This window comes from Bos taurus, chromosome 23 (assembly GCF_002263795.3).
Source record: "Bos taurus isolate L1 Dominette 01449 registration number 42190680 breed Hereford chromosome 23, ARS-UCD2.0, whole genome shotgun sequence".
In the NCBI taxonomy this organism is placed as follows: Eukaryota; Metazoa; Chordata; class Mammalia; order Artiodactyla; family Bovidae; genus Bos; species Bos taurus.
The window spans coordinates 31,729,131-31,742,894 of record NC_037350.1 but is presented as its reverse complement, the minus strand read 5'-3'; the positions used below and the strand labels follow the sequence as shown (position 1 = coordinate 31,742,894).

The 13,764-nt window shown below is 41.2% G+C and overlaps 3 protein-coding genes across 3 annotated transcripts; 2 read left to right on the top strand and 1 right to left on the bottom strand.

Moving 5' to 3' along the window:
• Positions 1–33: 33 nt before the first annotated feature.
• H4C19 (H4 clustered histone 19) lies at positions 34–470 on the top strand. The gene is given in 2 exon segments (NM_001374532.1): positions 34–168; positions 171–470. Coding segments are annotated over 2 exon segments (309 nt in total). The 5' UTR covers positions 34–41; the 3' UTR covers positions 353–470.
• A 4,721-nt stretch (positions 471–5,191) lies between these two features.
• On the top strand, positions 5,192–5,684 carry H3C6 (H3 clustered histone 6). The gene has a single exon (NM_001374533.1). It carries the CDS (start codon positions 5,238–5,240, stop codon positions 5,646–5,648), a length of 411 nt encoding a protein of 136 aa, NP_001361462.1. The 5' UTR covers positions 5,192–5,237; the 3' UTR covers positions 5,649–5,684.
• Positions 5,685–9,008: 3,324 nt separating this feature from the next.
• On the bottom strand, positions 9,009–12,666 carry H1-3 (H1.3 linker histone, cluster member). The gene is given in 1 exon segment (NM_001101066.1): positions 9,009–12,666. A coding segment is annotated over 1 exon segment (666 nt). The 5' UTR covers positions 12,609–12,666; the 3' UTR covers positions 9,009–11,942.
• Between the last annotated feature and the right edge of the window lie 1,098 nt (positions 12,667–13,764).

The following is a 13,764-nucleotide window of genomic DNA, read 5'->3' as shown; positions in this document are numbered from 1 at the left end:
CATTTAAATTTGTGTATAGATTTCCTGACTTAGGCTTAACAATGTCTGGACGAGGTAAAGGTGGAAAAGGTCTTGGGAAAGGAGGCGCGAAGCGTCACCGTAAGGTTCTGCGGGATAACATTCAAGGTATTACTAAACCCGCGATCCGCCGCTTGGCTCGTCGCGGTGGGTCAAGCGCATCTCTGGCCTCATTTACGAGGAAACTCGCGGGGTGCTGAAAGTGTTCTTGGAAAACGTGATTCGGGACGCGGTCACCTACACCGAGCACGCCAAGCGAAAGACGGTGACGGCCATGGACGTCGTCTACGCGCTGAAACGTCAGGGACGCACTCTCTACGGATTTGGCGGCTAAGCCGGAACCCACAAATAAGGTTTCTGTGCCAGTTTACCAGGCCCTTTTCAGGGCCACCTATCTGTTCGCTTGAAAGAGCTCTTCACTAAGCTGGTTTTGTTCTTTTTTTTTTTTTTTTTTCTATTGCGAGGAAATGGGGCTTAGTGAACTTGTGATCTCGGGGTGTAAGTAACTGCTTTAATACTCGTTTGTGTGAAAGTGAAGTTGCTCAGTCTTGTTCGACTCTTTGCGACCCCATGGACTGTAGCCTACCCGGCTCCTCTGTCCATAGGATTTTCTAGGCAAGAATACTGGAATGGGTTGACATTTCCTTCAGGGAATCTTTGGAACCCAGGTCTGCATTGTAGGCAGACGCTGTTATCATTTGTGTACCTGTGCATTAAATGTTTGCTCTGCGTTGCAGTTACAGTGCCCCATAATGGCTTTTAAATTGTGGAACTCTTACTAGGAATCTTTAGTCTGCAAAATTAATGAATTTCGTAAGTTTTTTAAATAAGACATTGATAATAGGCCGTAAGTTGCATTGGTGAGCAAATGCAAGTACTACTTTAATAGCCTCACATCTCAAGAAAACCTGATAAACAGCTGCTAGGAAAGAAACTCAAGACGAGGTACAATGAAAGACAACTAAAGGAAGTGAAGGCACCCGTGAGGCGGCTTATGTGGCACGAGGGCCATAAACTACCGGGTCAAGTTTTGTTTTGTTTTGTTTAATCTACAAAGAATTTGGGATTTGTTTCCTGCCTTGTCAAATCTAGTCCCTGGTAGTCTATAACAAAGCAACAACTAATTCACCTGATGAACCATCCGGATTCTTTTCTCATGTATAACGTCAGAAAGCTAGCTATAAACACATGGACATCTAGCCCTGTGCTGGGACTCAGCCACACCAGAGTTTTTCATATGTCAGCATTTGCAAAGAAAAGGGGAAAGAAGTCCCCGAAGCATTAACTGAACAAAGTCGTCTGTCTTGGCTTCAAGACAAAGTAACTGGCAAAGCCCTGTTTAAAAGGACTTCAAGATATTAGATGCCCTTAAGTATATTTCCTACCAGCAGGCCATTTGAACCAATCCCAGTACTGTGGGGGCAGGTGTGAGGGGAAGAGGGAGGGAAAAGACAAGTGTTAGGTAACTGCTTTTTGATCATACTGGGTCCTGTGATGGTCTCTTAAGGTGGCCCACACGATTTCTGGTCTTAATGTTCGCCGTTGTGTGATCAAGCCCATGGACTGTGGATGTGACCTGTGACCTCTTTTTACCCATCATAGCATGTGACCATAGGTGACAGGATGTAAAAAACTTTGTGATTATGACTAGGTGATCAATAAGATTATAACATCTTCCAATCTTTTGCATGCTGGTTTGGTTTTTTATTATAAATTTTATTTATTTTTGGCTGCAATAGGTCTTCATTCCTGCACGCAGGCTTTCTCTAGTTGCATGGGCTTCTCATTGTGATGATGTCTCTTGTTGCAGAGCACGGGCCCTAGGGTGCGCGGGCTTCAGTAGCTCTGGTTCAAGGGCTCAATATTAGTTGCCCTGTGGCATGTGGAATCTTCCTGGACTCGGAATCAAACACCTATCCCCTAATTTGGGAGGCAGATTCTTAACCACCAGCCCACCAGGGAAGTCCTGCATGCTGGTTTTGACAAACCAAGCATCTCTGTTGTCCAAATGACAAGAAACTCAGAGGGCTCTTTAGGAACTGAGGGAAGACTAGCAGCCTATAAGGGCTTTAAGCCAACAGTCAAGAAGAAAATATGATTCTCAGTCCTAAAACTACAAAGAACCAACCACTAAGTGAGTTTGGAAGCATATATTTCCCCAATCAAGAGACCACAACCCTGCATAACACCCCAACAGCATCCTTATAGAAGACCCAGATAAAACATGCCCAGACTCACAGAATCTGTGTGATAATACATGTGGGAAGCTAGTAACTTCAAGGCTATCTGTTATCCATCAATAAAGACAGCCAGCACATTTGGAATCTTCATCTAAGATTCTAAAGATTCTACCATGTCATCTAAAATAACATATATTTACCTGAAACTACAGTCTTTATCTAAGGGGAAAACGAAATTTAAAAACAAATTAAAACTTTAACAAACATTGTTTCACAATTAGATGAACCTCCATACTCCTCACAAACACACAATACACTCTGGCATGTACATTCATAGTGCCTAGCTGATGTACCAAATAGCAAGTCTGTAGGTCATGAAAAGTACTGAAAACAATTTATTGATGTTATTTTACTTTCAGCAATACAGAAACTATAAAATTTTCAGGAAAACTATGCATTTCTTTCCATATCCTCTGTCTTCCCTGCACTTCTACATCTTATTCCTGTTTCTTTTGATTTTTTTTTCTTCACCTGTGTAAATGAATACAGAACCTACAGCTGACTGAAGGTAGGGCATATAAAAATTAAAAACTGTCTCAAAATGAGGGTTTCAGACCCTGCTTCAGCACAATGTAGGATTAATTATATCAATAATAGACTCAAGGAAAATAAAGTGAACTTTTTTTATTTTTAATGTAAATTTGAACAATCACCTTTGAAATAGTCTACCCTAGTGGTTGAGATTAAACTCTTGAGATTCCACTAAATACCCTAGGCCCATATACTGACATGGGCCTAAATACCCTAGGCCCATATAAATGACATTTTGAGCCTCTTTGTACAAACACATTCTCATGACTAATATTTGTGAAACACATAAGATTATTTGAAACAGGGACCCCAAACACAAGTGCCATCATTAAACAATTTTAAGTCCACAGGAAATCACCAGAACAATTTTAAATCTAAACAATGAGTGGATATAAGAACAATTTAAAAGATTTTAAGGAACAAAACATTAAAACTAGAATACTAGAATTTCCTAATACTTATTACAATACACAATTATTTCAAATTCTTTGCTGCACTAAAGAACAAAAATTAACCTCTCATATTGTATTATGGTTTCCTGCGTTTTAAAGAATGACTTTTAAAAAATGTAAAAAGCTAGAAAATCTTGATATTATAGCCCTCATTATACAAAAATTAGTAGCTCTATAAGGAAACATTGAGGAATACTAGAGGTAGAGAAAATTTTTACTTGGAGCTGGTGTAATTTGGTGATAACCTTGGTGCTCTTGAACACTGAGTCCTTGGTCATTTCCATGTACAAGAGCAGGCACATGGCCCTTTGGATCACCCTGAATGTGATGGTCCAGCACTTTGTGATGGTAAAGCACTTATGTGCCAAGCGCGACATCTCGCCGCCCCCCGCCCCCCATATCTCGATGTTGTGGTTGACAAACGAGTTCTTGATGCCCAAGTCCTTGGTCAAGATGCCAGTGTCCAGGTGAACCTACTTAAGCATTTTATAGACAGACCTATACAGAACAGCTCTCCTTAAACCCAGTTTTCTATTTCCTGCCATCTTCCTTCTGGACCTTGGTCACCACCTTCTTTTTGGACCCTTTTTTGAGGCTGGGGTCTTCTCTGGTAGCTAAGACGATAAAGAATAGGCTTGCAATGCAGGAGACTCGGATTCGATCCCTGGATCAGGAAGATCCCCTGGCGGAGGAAATGGCAACCCACTCGTTTCCTTGCCGGGAGAATCCCATGGACAGAGAAGCCCGGTGGGCTACAATCCATGGAGGTCGCAAAGAGTCGGACACGAATGAGTGACTAATATTATTTGAGGCTGGGGCGTATTTAGCTATCTCTGGCGTGGGAAACAGCATGAAAAATGGGGAAACAAAGCCGAGGAGAACAAGACATCACAAGAATTAAATCACGGATACAAGCAAAGACTCACAAGTCTGATCTTTAATTGGATATAAACTGACCAATAGATAAGTAGTATGTAAATTAAGGTTCAAAAACTGCTTTCTTTATTGGGTCAAAAAGAAAGGCGTTCATGTATTCCTATAGGTTGATTAAGAACAGTTACATGACATAAATCATTCAATTAAAAATCGATAAAACTTTTTAATTACAGGAAAGTCTTCGCGTTTGGATGTGAAAACTAGGTAAAGAAATCCTATTATGTAGCCGAGTCAAATCTTCATAAAATTACTGTGGGTTTGTCTCGGACACCTTGAGACTCTAGGAAAGAGTCCCGAGATTCTAGCCCATTGCAGTGTGCTAAAGGCTCTCGATCGCCGCCATCTTTTTAAGGTTCCGCACTGCAAACCTTTTTTGACGGATGTCGCCATTAACCCCAGATTGACATTTTAAATGCGTTAAAACCATAGAACAGAGCCAAATTACCAGTTTTGAGTCAAACGAGAAAATAACCATTAGAGATTCCAGAATATTGGGATTTTGCTGTGTCCCCTTAATAATACAAAATTCTTCACATCTTAACAGTATGTACTAAAAGACCATGCTACCGGGAATGAGACATTAACTGTAGATGTGAAATAGGACTCGAGAGGCTTAGACGGTGAATTCTTAAACAGGGGACAATTATCGGGATTAGAATCCTGATGAAAAAGAGTTAACTATGCATAAAATGGCAGGTGTATGAATTCTAAAGGGCTTTCATGGACACATTCTATTTTTTATATCCCAAACAGGAGAAAAGTTCAACATTACTGAATGATTAATGTGCTTGTGGACCATACTTGACAGCGTACTATCAATAAAGCAACTCGGAAAATGCCTTTTTTTTTTTTTTAAGGGGAATATGGCTGCTGATTGAAATGAACCAATCCGAGATCTGCACCGGATGGATGAACCAATGTTAAATAGCTCGAAGCACTTCCGGAATTAAGCAGCCCGTGAGTCACAGGAATTGCCCACAATCCAATCAGAGTGATTCTGGTCCTTTATAAATACAGGAACAACCCTCCTAGTCTAATCCCTTTGTCTTGCAGGCTAGCTATGGCGCGGACTAAGCAAACGGCTCGAAAGTCCACCGGCGGCAAGGCGCCGCGCAAGCAACTGGCTACCAAGGCGGCCCGTAAGAGCGCGCCGGCTACCGGCGGCGTGAAGAAGCCCCACCGCTACCGCCCGGGCACGGTGGCTCTGCGCGAGATCCGCCGCTACCAGAAGTCTACGGAGCTGCTGATCCGCAAGCTGCCGTTCCAGCGGCTGGTGCGCGAGATCGCGCAGGACTTCAAGACCGACCTGCGCTTCCAGAGCTCGGCGGTGATGGCGCTGCAGGAGGCGTGCGAGGCCTACCTGGTGGGGCTCTTCGAGGACACCAACCTTTGTGCCATCCACGCCAAGCGCGTCACCATCATGCCCAAGGACATCCAGCTTGCCCGCCGCATCCGCGGAGAAAGGGCATAAATTGGCTGAATTGTCGACTGACAATAACTTAAACCCAAAGGCTCTTTTCAGAGCCAATCACTTAATCTATGAAGGGTGCTGTAATATGTGAGTGGAACACAAGTTTGGCAGAGGTTTTAGAAACCTATGTGTATGCAGCTGCTTAGGAAGTCCTACGCTCTAAGTTTTCAATGTAGCAACTACCTCCACGACTTAAACGCTTCTATTTTGCCTTATTGTATGTTCTGCACACTTAGGCGTGGTACATGGATTTCGTGTGTGTGTGAGCTGTTTTATCTCGGGACTCACTAAGGAAAAAAACAAGAACCAGGTGGTAAATTTAACAGAAACAAGTCTAAATAAACGTTCAGGCCAAGATAGCCATCGTAAGAAATAGAAGTTTATACATGAAATAATTGTTCCTGGAAGTCTGTCAGGTATTGAGACTTGGATGCTGAGAACTGGAAAGCCATGACTCTTGTAAGGAAAGAAAGTATATTCATATTTCCAATAATGAAGACATTTTTCATGCCAAATAAAAGCATTCCATATTAGAACATTGTTTCCCATGTTACATACTTTCTTTGAGATTATAGCACAGTGAGTTTTTTAATGTCTGTTTCTGTCTCAGATGATGGATGTCAGATGAGGCCCACGAAGGCACGAAAAATATCTATAGTAAATCCACCAGAACATCTAGAACAGTTCTTTGTATTAAATTCTCAAGAAATTTAGTGAAATTAGAATTTAAAAGTTGTTAAACAGGAATTACCATTCAATGTATTGTTGATTATAGGAGTAAAAGATTGATAGAGTTCATGTTAGTTTAATACTAAATAGTTTTATCACATAGAAATAAATTGACGGTTGCATTATTGAGTTGGCCAGAAGTCATGTATTAGTCTGTGAAAGCTCCATAAATAAGATAAACTCAACAGGTATCTCCAAATATCTATTATTATTATTGTTAGTGCTTTACAAATGAGGAGACTGAAACTAAAAAATTTATAGGTAAAAAGGAGTAGAACCAAAAACATTTCCCCTTTAAGCATTACTATAGTTAACAACAGTATTAGTGTGATCCTCAGTACTTAACCCCGAGGCTTAATTCCTAAGATGAGCCGTCATAAGAAAACTGACATGTTTATCTAAATGTTTTCGTATATGTTAAAGGAAATGGGTAGATTTTGAAAATGTACAGGGTCACATAGAACTGTGTTCAATTATACTACAATTATTACAGTCAGTTGCACAGAAATAGAATTGATGAACAGCTATAAAAATAAAACATTAAAATTGAGTTTTTAGCCTTTCTGCTCATTATCTAAACAATGATGTTGCTAGCTGACACACACACAATTTTTTTTTTTAATTTTAAATACATTGAAAAGCTAGTGCTTAATATGAGACCTTTTTAAATGAATTTGTATTTTATTGGGAAAATGTCACAAATCTAAATCACATGACATTTTATAGGTACCTGTTGGAACATTAACTTGTATAACCATTTCAACCTTACCTGGTTGCCTATAACTATATAACTAAACACAAATATATAATCTCTGAATAATCAGTATCTTTATTTTATGAAAATGATAGCTAAAAAATCAAGATGATTCAGAAATACCATTTCATACTTTCCCCATTTCCTGCCTACCACATGTGCACACAGGTAAATTTTTATATTCTACATTTGAAGACTTACTGCAAAGGTGTTATATTTAAGGTTTTTTGTTTTTGTTTTTGTTTTTGATTATTTGCTATTTTGTTTTCATTTGGGGATGTCTTTCTTTTCAGAAGCCCCAACACCTTAGATGGCAGTAAAGGAGCTAGTACAGTGCCTAAGTTAAGCCATTGGGAGGAGAGTGATAGAGCCTCATACAGAAAAACAGTAAATGAAATCACTGAATCTGATTATCTGGAGATAATCCCACCATCTGACAGGATTTTAAAGACTGGTCAATTAAAAACACACCTAGAGTATTGGGAAAAACAAGACAAAGAAAACTAATGACCTAGGGTTTAGTTTAATGAGAAAAGATGCATTATAAATATTCCCTTGATAATAATGGTACTGAAGTATTAATGTCATCAAGGCACATTAGCAGGGAAACTAGATTTTTTTTAATTAGGGGAACTTATTCATTGAGATGGAACCTGAGATGAAATTGGAAAGATTATTCCAGGTAGAAAGGAGAGAATTACAGATGAATAGAACTGTCAAAACAAACAAAAGAAGCAGCAAAAACAAAAGGCTATAATAAAGTTCCCCATTGAACCAAAGGCTAATAGGGAGCAAGTAATAATTTTTATATGACAGATGATCAGAATTTAGGAATTAGGGGCTGGAGAAAGTAATTAGGAAGAACCAGTTAGGAACAACCTGGTTACAATACTAGTTAGGAAGCAATGGAATCATCCCAGGTGTAAGAGGACAAGGAGAGAATGTGAGAGGGGAGAAAATGTCAGATTATATAAACATTGGCTTCCCTCATAGCTCAGTCGGTAAAGAATCTGCCTGCAATGCAGGAGACATGGGTTCGATTCCTGGGTCGGGAAGATTCCCCCGGAGAAGGAGATGGCAACTCACTCCAGTATTCTTGTGTTAAGAATCCCATGGACAGAGAAGCCTGGTGTACTACAGTTCATGGGGTTGCAAGAGTCGGACAGGACAGAGTGACTTTCACTACTACTACTATATAAACATCTACCTGCTTTAGTGACTGAGTGACATGAGTAATCAAGGCCTCCACACAGTGACATGAACTCAGTCTACCTCCTGCAGTTATAAGGAGTCAGGTAATTACTAAGTAGAAGTAAGAAAATAGTAACTTCAGGCTGGTTTGAAAGATTTTTAATACATTTGGCTTAGATTTATGCCATATGCCTAAGTACCCTCCTGCATTTAAGAAAATATGAACATGCCCTTCACACCTTCCAAGCTAAACCTTTTTTTTTTCCTTTTAGTATATTTTGCAGACAACTACTCATACAGGCTCCTGTCCGATATGTCATCTTTAAATGTCGATCTGTTGAGTTTTCCTAAACCTGGATATTGCCACTGTACCTGACAGACCACCTTTGTTCACCAAAAGAACATCAGAACTCCAAGGATGAATGTTTCAGAATGCTCTCCTAGGGATGTGGCTTTGGGACAGGAATACGCTTTCTGATCTTTCATCTTCCTGGTGCAGAATATCAAGCCGTCTTTGTCTTCTTTACCCATTCCCAAGTTGTTCATTTTAAGCTGCTTTAAATGCAACGAAACTTGGGAAGATGGAGAAAGATTTAAACAAGTTCTGATTTCCTAGGAAATTAGAAAATGTCCAAGGGAAAGGAATATGAATACTAATTTACAGAAACCAGACTAAAACTAGAAGAGCATTGAATGAATGATGTTTAATTACTTCTGGTACATTCCAAAGGGATTGTGAATTGGATAGGTCACAAAGGGTCTCAAACAGAAATACATGAATGCTATGTCTTTCTGGATGGGCATCAAAATGAAATAGAGAACTCATTTTCCAGTAGGCATAATAGATGGGGAACAGTGGAGAGAAAATGACAGTAGGAAGAAAGAAACTTTGAGACTTTGTGTTTGAGACTCAGGTGCACTATTTATTGACAAGATGATGCTGGCCATTTCATCTTTCTAAGCCACAATTTTCTTAACTGTAAAACAAATAGCATTGAGAATTCCCTTGTAGTCCAGTGGTTAGGACTTGGTGCTTTCACAGCAAAGGCTGGGTTCAATTCCTGCTTGGGGAACTAAGACCCCAAAAGACTGTCTATCCAGTACACACTAATAATAATAATCATAAACAAGGAGTTTAGCTATACCTACTGCAAGAGCTTTAGAGTGAGGTAGGTATAGAAGAGCTTTGTAAAATGTAATTAACTACAGATACTGTATAGTACCACTCTTATTGAATGTCACATTCCCACATAATTCTTATTCCTCATCATTCTTCATCAGAAGCAAACTCATTCTGGTATTAAAGACTTCAAGGGTCTCTTCCCTCTTAACTTTCCCCTTTGATGCAATCTATTATATTCAAAAAGACTCTTGAGCAACCATTTCACATTTTCCCATTTATCCAAATATCAATCTCAACCAAACCACTGTCCTAAGAGACGGGATTTTTGGCTCTTTCTAGAAAGAAGAAAGTATGGAATGCAACTGCAATGGATGAAACATAAAATCTCATTTAGAAAAGCCAGAAAGATAATCACGGGCTATGTTTTTTTTCTTTAAAGTTGAAGAACTAAAATTTAATAAACTATTAACCAGTAAGGTGTGTATGCGTGTGTGTGTGTGTGTGTGTGTGTGTGTGTGTGAGGTGGGGCGGGGATATGCTGTAAGCAAATAAACAAGATGAAGCCTTTTAACCATGAGGTATTTGTCCACTGACAATCTGCTCAGGGACTCATGACTTGTATGGTGGATTCTATGGACACTCTGGGGAAACCTATAAACACCTTTCCAATATCATGTTTTAGAATACCAATACAAAAAAAGAAAGGCATATTAAAATATAATTTTAAAATGTATTTAAGTACATATAATGTGCTCCATCAGTCATATCAAATAACAAGGAGCAACAGGTGGAATAACAAATGTCAGTTTCAAGGACTCAGAATGATGTAAACTTTATTTCAAGATATCTTCAAAGTGATATTAAAACATCTGTGACAGCCACTGTTGAAAAACTCAATAAGGTCTGCAAAATCCATTGTAACTGCCTGTGCCCACAGACATACTATAAGGAAATGCTTAACTGCATTTAGTTTGCTAAGATAAGATGTAATTTTTCCCCAACCATGTTTACAACTGCCTACTGGTCTACAAAACTCAGATTTTTGTCAAGATTCATCAGTAAAACACAGTGGCATTCCCCTGAAATTAAAAACAGGATGAAGTGGAAATGACGAAACATCCATCTTCCTAGAACCATTTATTTGGCCCTGGTTACTGCGGCTCGAGGAGCTCTCTAAGCATTCTCCTTGCGTTTCCCAAAGCTTAATTATTTCTATTTATTATCCACCAAAAGATAGGAGAACCATGCCAACCATGGCTCCCTGGGCCCTATCAACATCTTAGCGGTTAAGAATTTGATAAATGGGTAAATTATAAACCGCCAGGAGTGGCTTTTACACTTTTTTTTTTTAACATTTTTTTTTTTACTATACCTTAGTGTTAGGGTTGCCTCCTCCAGTGGCTCAGCTGTGAAAAATCCGCCTACAATGCAGGAGATACTGGTTCGATTCCTGGGTCGGTAAGATCCCCTGGAGCGCGTAATGGCAACCCACTCCAGGATCCTTGCCTGGAAATCCCAAGGACAGAGGAGCCTGGCGGGCTACAGTCCATGGGGTCGAAAGTAGTCGGACGACTGAGCAGTTCACACTGTCAGCATAGTAGGAACAATTATGCAAATTCAGGCAGAGTATCAATAGTATCAAGGTCCCCTCGAATAGGACTACAATTCATTAAGCGGGGGGAAAAATGCAAGCTTTTCAACTACTTCCAAGTTTACGAAAGTCCTCATATCTCAATCTCTAACTGACGCAGTATTTTCTCCTAGACACCAAGCAAATAAGCCCAGGAGTGCGTCCTGATTGGCTAATTCTCCTTAGAGGTTACAAACCAATGAGAAAGAAAACCTTACAAACATCCAGACGGTAAAAACCCATTCTTCAGGTTGCACTTTTTTTTGGAGGAGGAAAACAGGGCGGCAGAGTCCGAACAAAGGCCAAAAACCAGCTCCTCGCGGGCCAGGCTCCAGTTTCCCAGGGGCCGCGTGCATCGTCTGCTCCCCAAGGGTAACTACTCCGAACGGGTCGGGGCCGGGGTCCCGGTGTATGAGACCACCGTGCTGGAGTACAAGGCCGAGATACTGGAGCTGGCGAGGAACGGGGCCCATCACAAAACGTACACTACCCACCCCACCCCCGAAGCTTAAAATCCTCAACGAGGAACTTTGGGGTCGCGTTACCATCGCATAGTGCAGCGTCCTGCTCAACATCCCTGCTAAGGCCCAGAGCCGTCACAAGTGGCTCTTTTCAGAGCCACTGAACTCGCACTACAGGACTGTGACCACCATCATGGGATCCTGGAGTGCGCGCGCACCCGGACGCACACTCAGCTGTCCAATCACAGTAGAGCGGCAAATTTAAAAAAAAAAATAATTACCTTTATTACAAAACTCATTGGTAAACCTAGGGATTTATGTCCGGTTAAGCTCTTTCACCTGAAATTAGTGGGTGGCTCTGAAAAGAGCCTTTGAGGTTTTCAAAGCAGGAGGTGCCGCTGAAGATTTACTTCTTCTTGGAGACCGCCTTCTTGGCCTTTGTAGCCTTGGGTTTGGCAGCTTTAGGTTTGGCTGCCTTGGGCTTGGGGGCTTTGGCCTTGGCCGGACTCTTAGTCGGCTTCTTCGGCTTGGCTGCCTTCGCCTTCTTCGGACTCTTGGCTACTTTCTTGGTCCCAGCAGCCGCAGCCGGCTTCTTAACTTTCTTAGGGGTCTTCTTGGCAGCCTTCTTCGGAGTGGCCGCACCCGTGGATTTCTTGGGTTTCTTAGCCGCCCCAGCAGCCTTCTTGGGCTTGGCCGCGCCCGCCTTCTTCCCCTTAGGCTTGGCCTCCCCAGTGGCCGCCTTCTTGTTGAGCTTGAAAGAGCCAGAAGCCCCGGTACCCTTGGTCTGCACCAGGGTGCCCTTGCTCACCAGGCTCTTGAGACCCAGCTTGATGCGGCTGTTGTTCTTCTCCACATCGTAGCCAGCGGCCGCCAGTGCCTTTTTGAGCGCAGCCAGAGACACGCCACTGCGCTCCTTGGAGGCGGCGACAGCCTTGGTGATGAGCTCGGACACCGGGGGCCCGGACGCCTTGCGTTTTCCAGCGGCTACGCCCGATTTCTTCGCCTTCTTCTTAACAGGTGTTTTCTCTGCAGGTGCGGGAGCAGCAGGAGCAACCGGGGCCGTCTCCGACATGCTTCTGTTTAGCCAGGAAAGACAAAATAGTAAGGGTAAACTGTCAGAACGGCGTGTCCCGGGCGTCGCCGGCTGGGGGTTTATATAGCGAGTCGCTGAGTGATGATTGGTTGCCTGCTCTGTGCGCCGCGCGGCTAGGGAGGACTCCTCGGCTCTGCCGAGTGGCTGTGTTTTTTGCCCCTTAAAAAAGAAGAAAAATATAAGAAATCTGGGCATGAAATAATTAGGCATGTGGGGGAAACTGATCCGACACTCTTCAGGCTTCATTCCTGCCTTGTTTGCTATACCTACTTTTAAAACCGGCTCCCTGAAACTTTCCTGATTCCCCCAACTCTCTTGGAAACTTCGGTCAAATTGAGACAACTTTCAGATTTTCCTTAAAATTACTAGTTCTCTCTGTTTCCTTTGCAAATCTTTCTTCCAGGGCATTGTCATACACATTGTTTTCTTTTCAACCCTATATAAATAACCTCATTTTTACTGAAATATACAAGGAAAATCGGTTTTTTCGCGAGAGCAATAGCACAGCTCTCCTGCAACTTGTTTGCACTAAGCACTGGGAATTGGCACTGGGGTAGAAAATTCTACGTACAAGATAGGTAACTATTTTAGTAAAAATTGACTTTTTAATAAAGTTTATGAGTGACGAGACTATAAACTGGGTTTGATTGCAGTGTTTCGTGATTTAAACGGACTTTTTGGAAGGCTGGGGTGTGGGGCTGCTCTGTTTGTTTTTCTAGATAAACAGCTCCAAACACAGTCTTTAAAACCTTCTTTCAAACTTAGTATAATAGACTTTTTAGACCCAAAATGGGCGTTAGAAATACCTCATGCCATCCTCAATGAAGAAAAGTGAATCATGAAGCCCCAGAATGGCAGTTCTATAACAATGAACCAGCTCTAAGCTCAAAAAACAGACACCTGGGGTAATATTGTAAATTGTTTAATGACAATCTGTCCATTAGCATTTTTTCTCCAATATTTAGCATACAATTGTGTACATATTTCCTATATTCCGAAATGATACTTAAAATACATATTTGATTTAACTGTTTTCAACATTGCAAATAGGCACACAGGGGGTTAGAAGAAAAAATTCTCCTTTAAATCATTTCTTGAGTCTTCATAACTTTCCTTGAGTTTTTACTAGCAAAAT

Excerpts from the sequence above, each read along its gene's own strand:
- H3C6 (NM_001374533.1), top strand. The coding sequence starts at position 5,238 with ATGGCGCGGACTAAGCAAACGGCTCGAAAGTCCACCGGCGGCAAGGCG.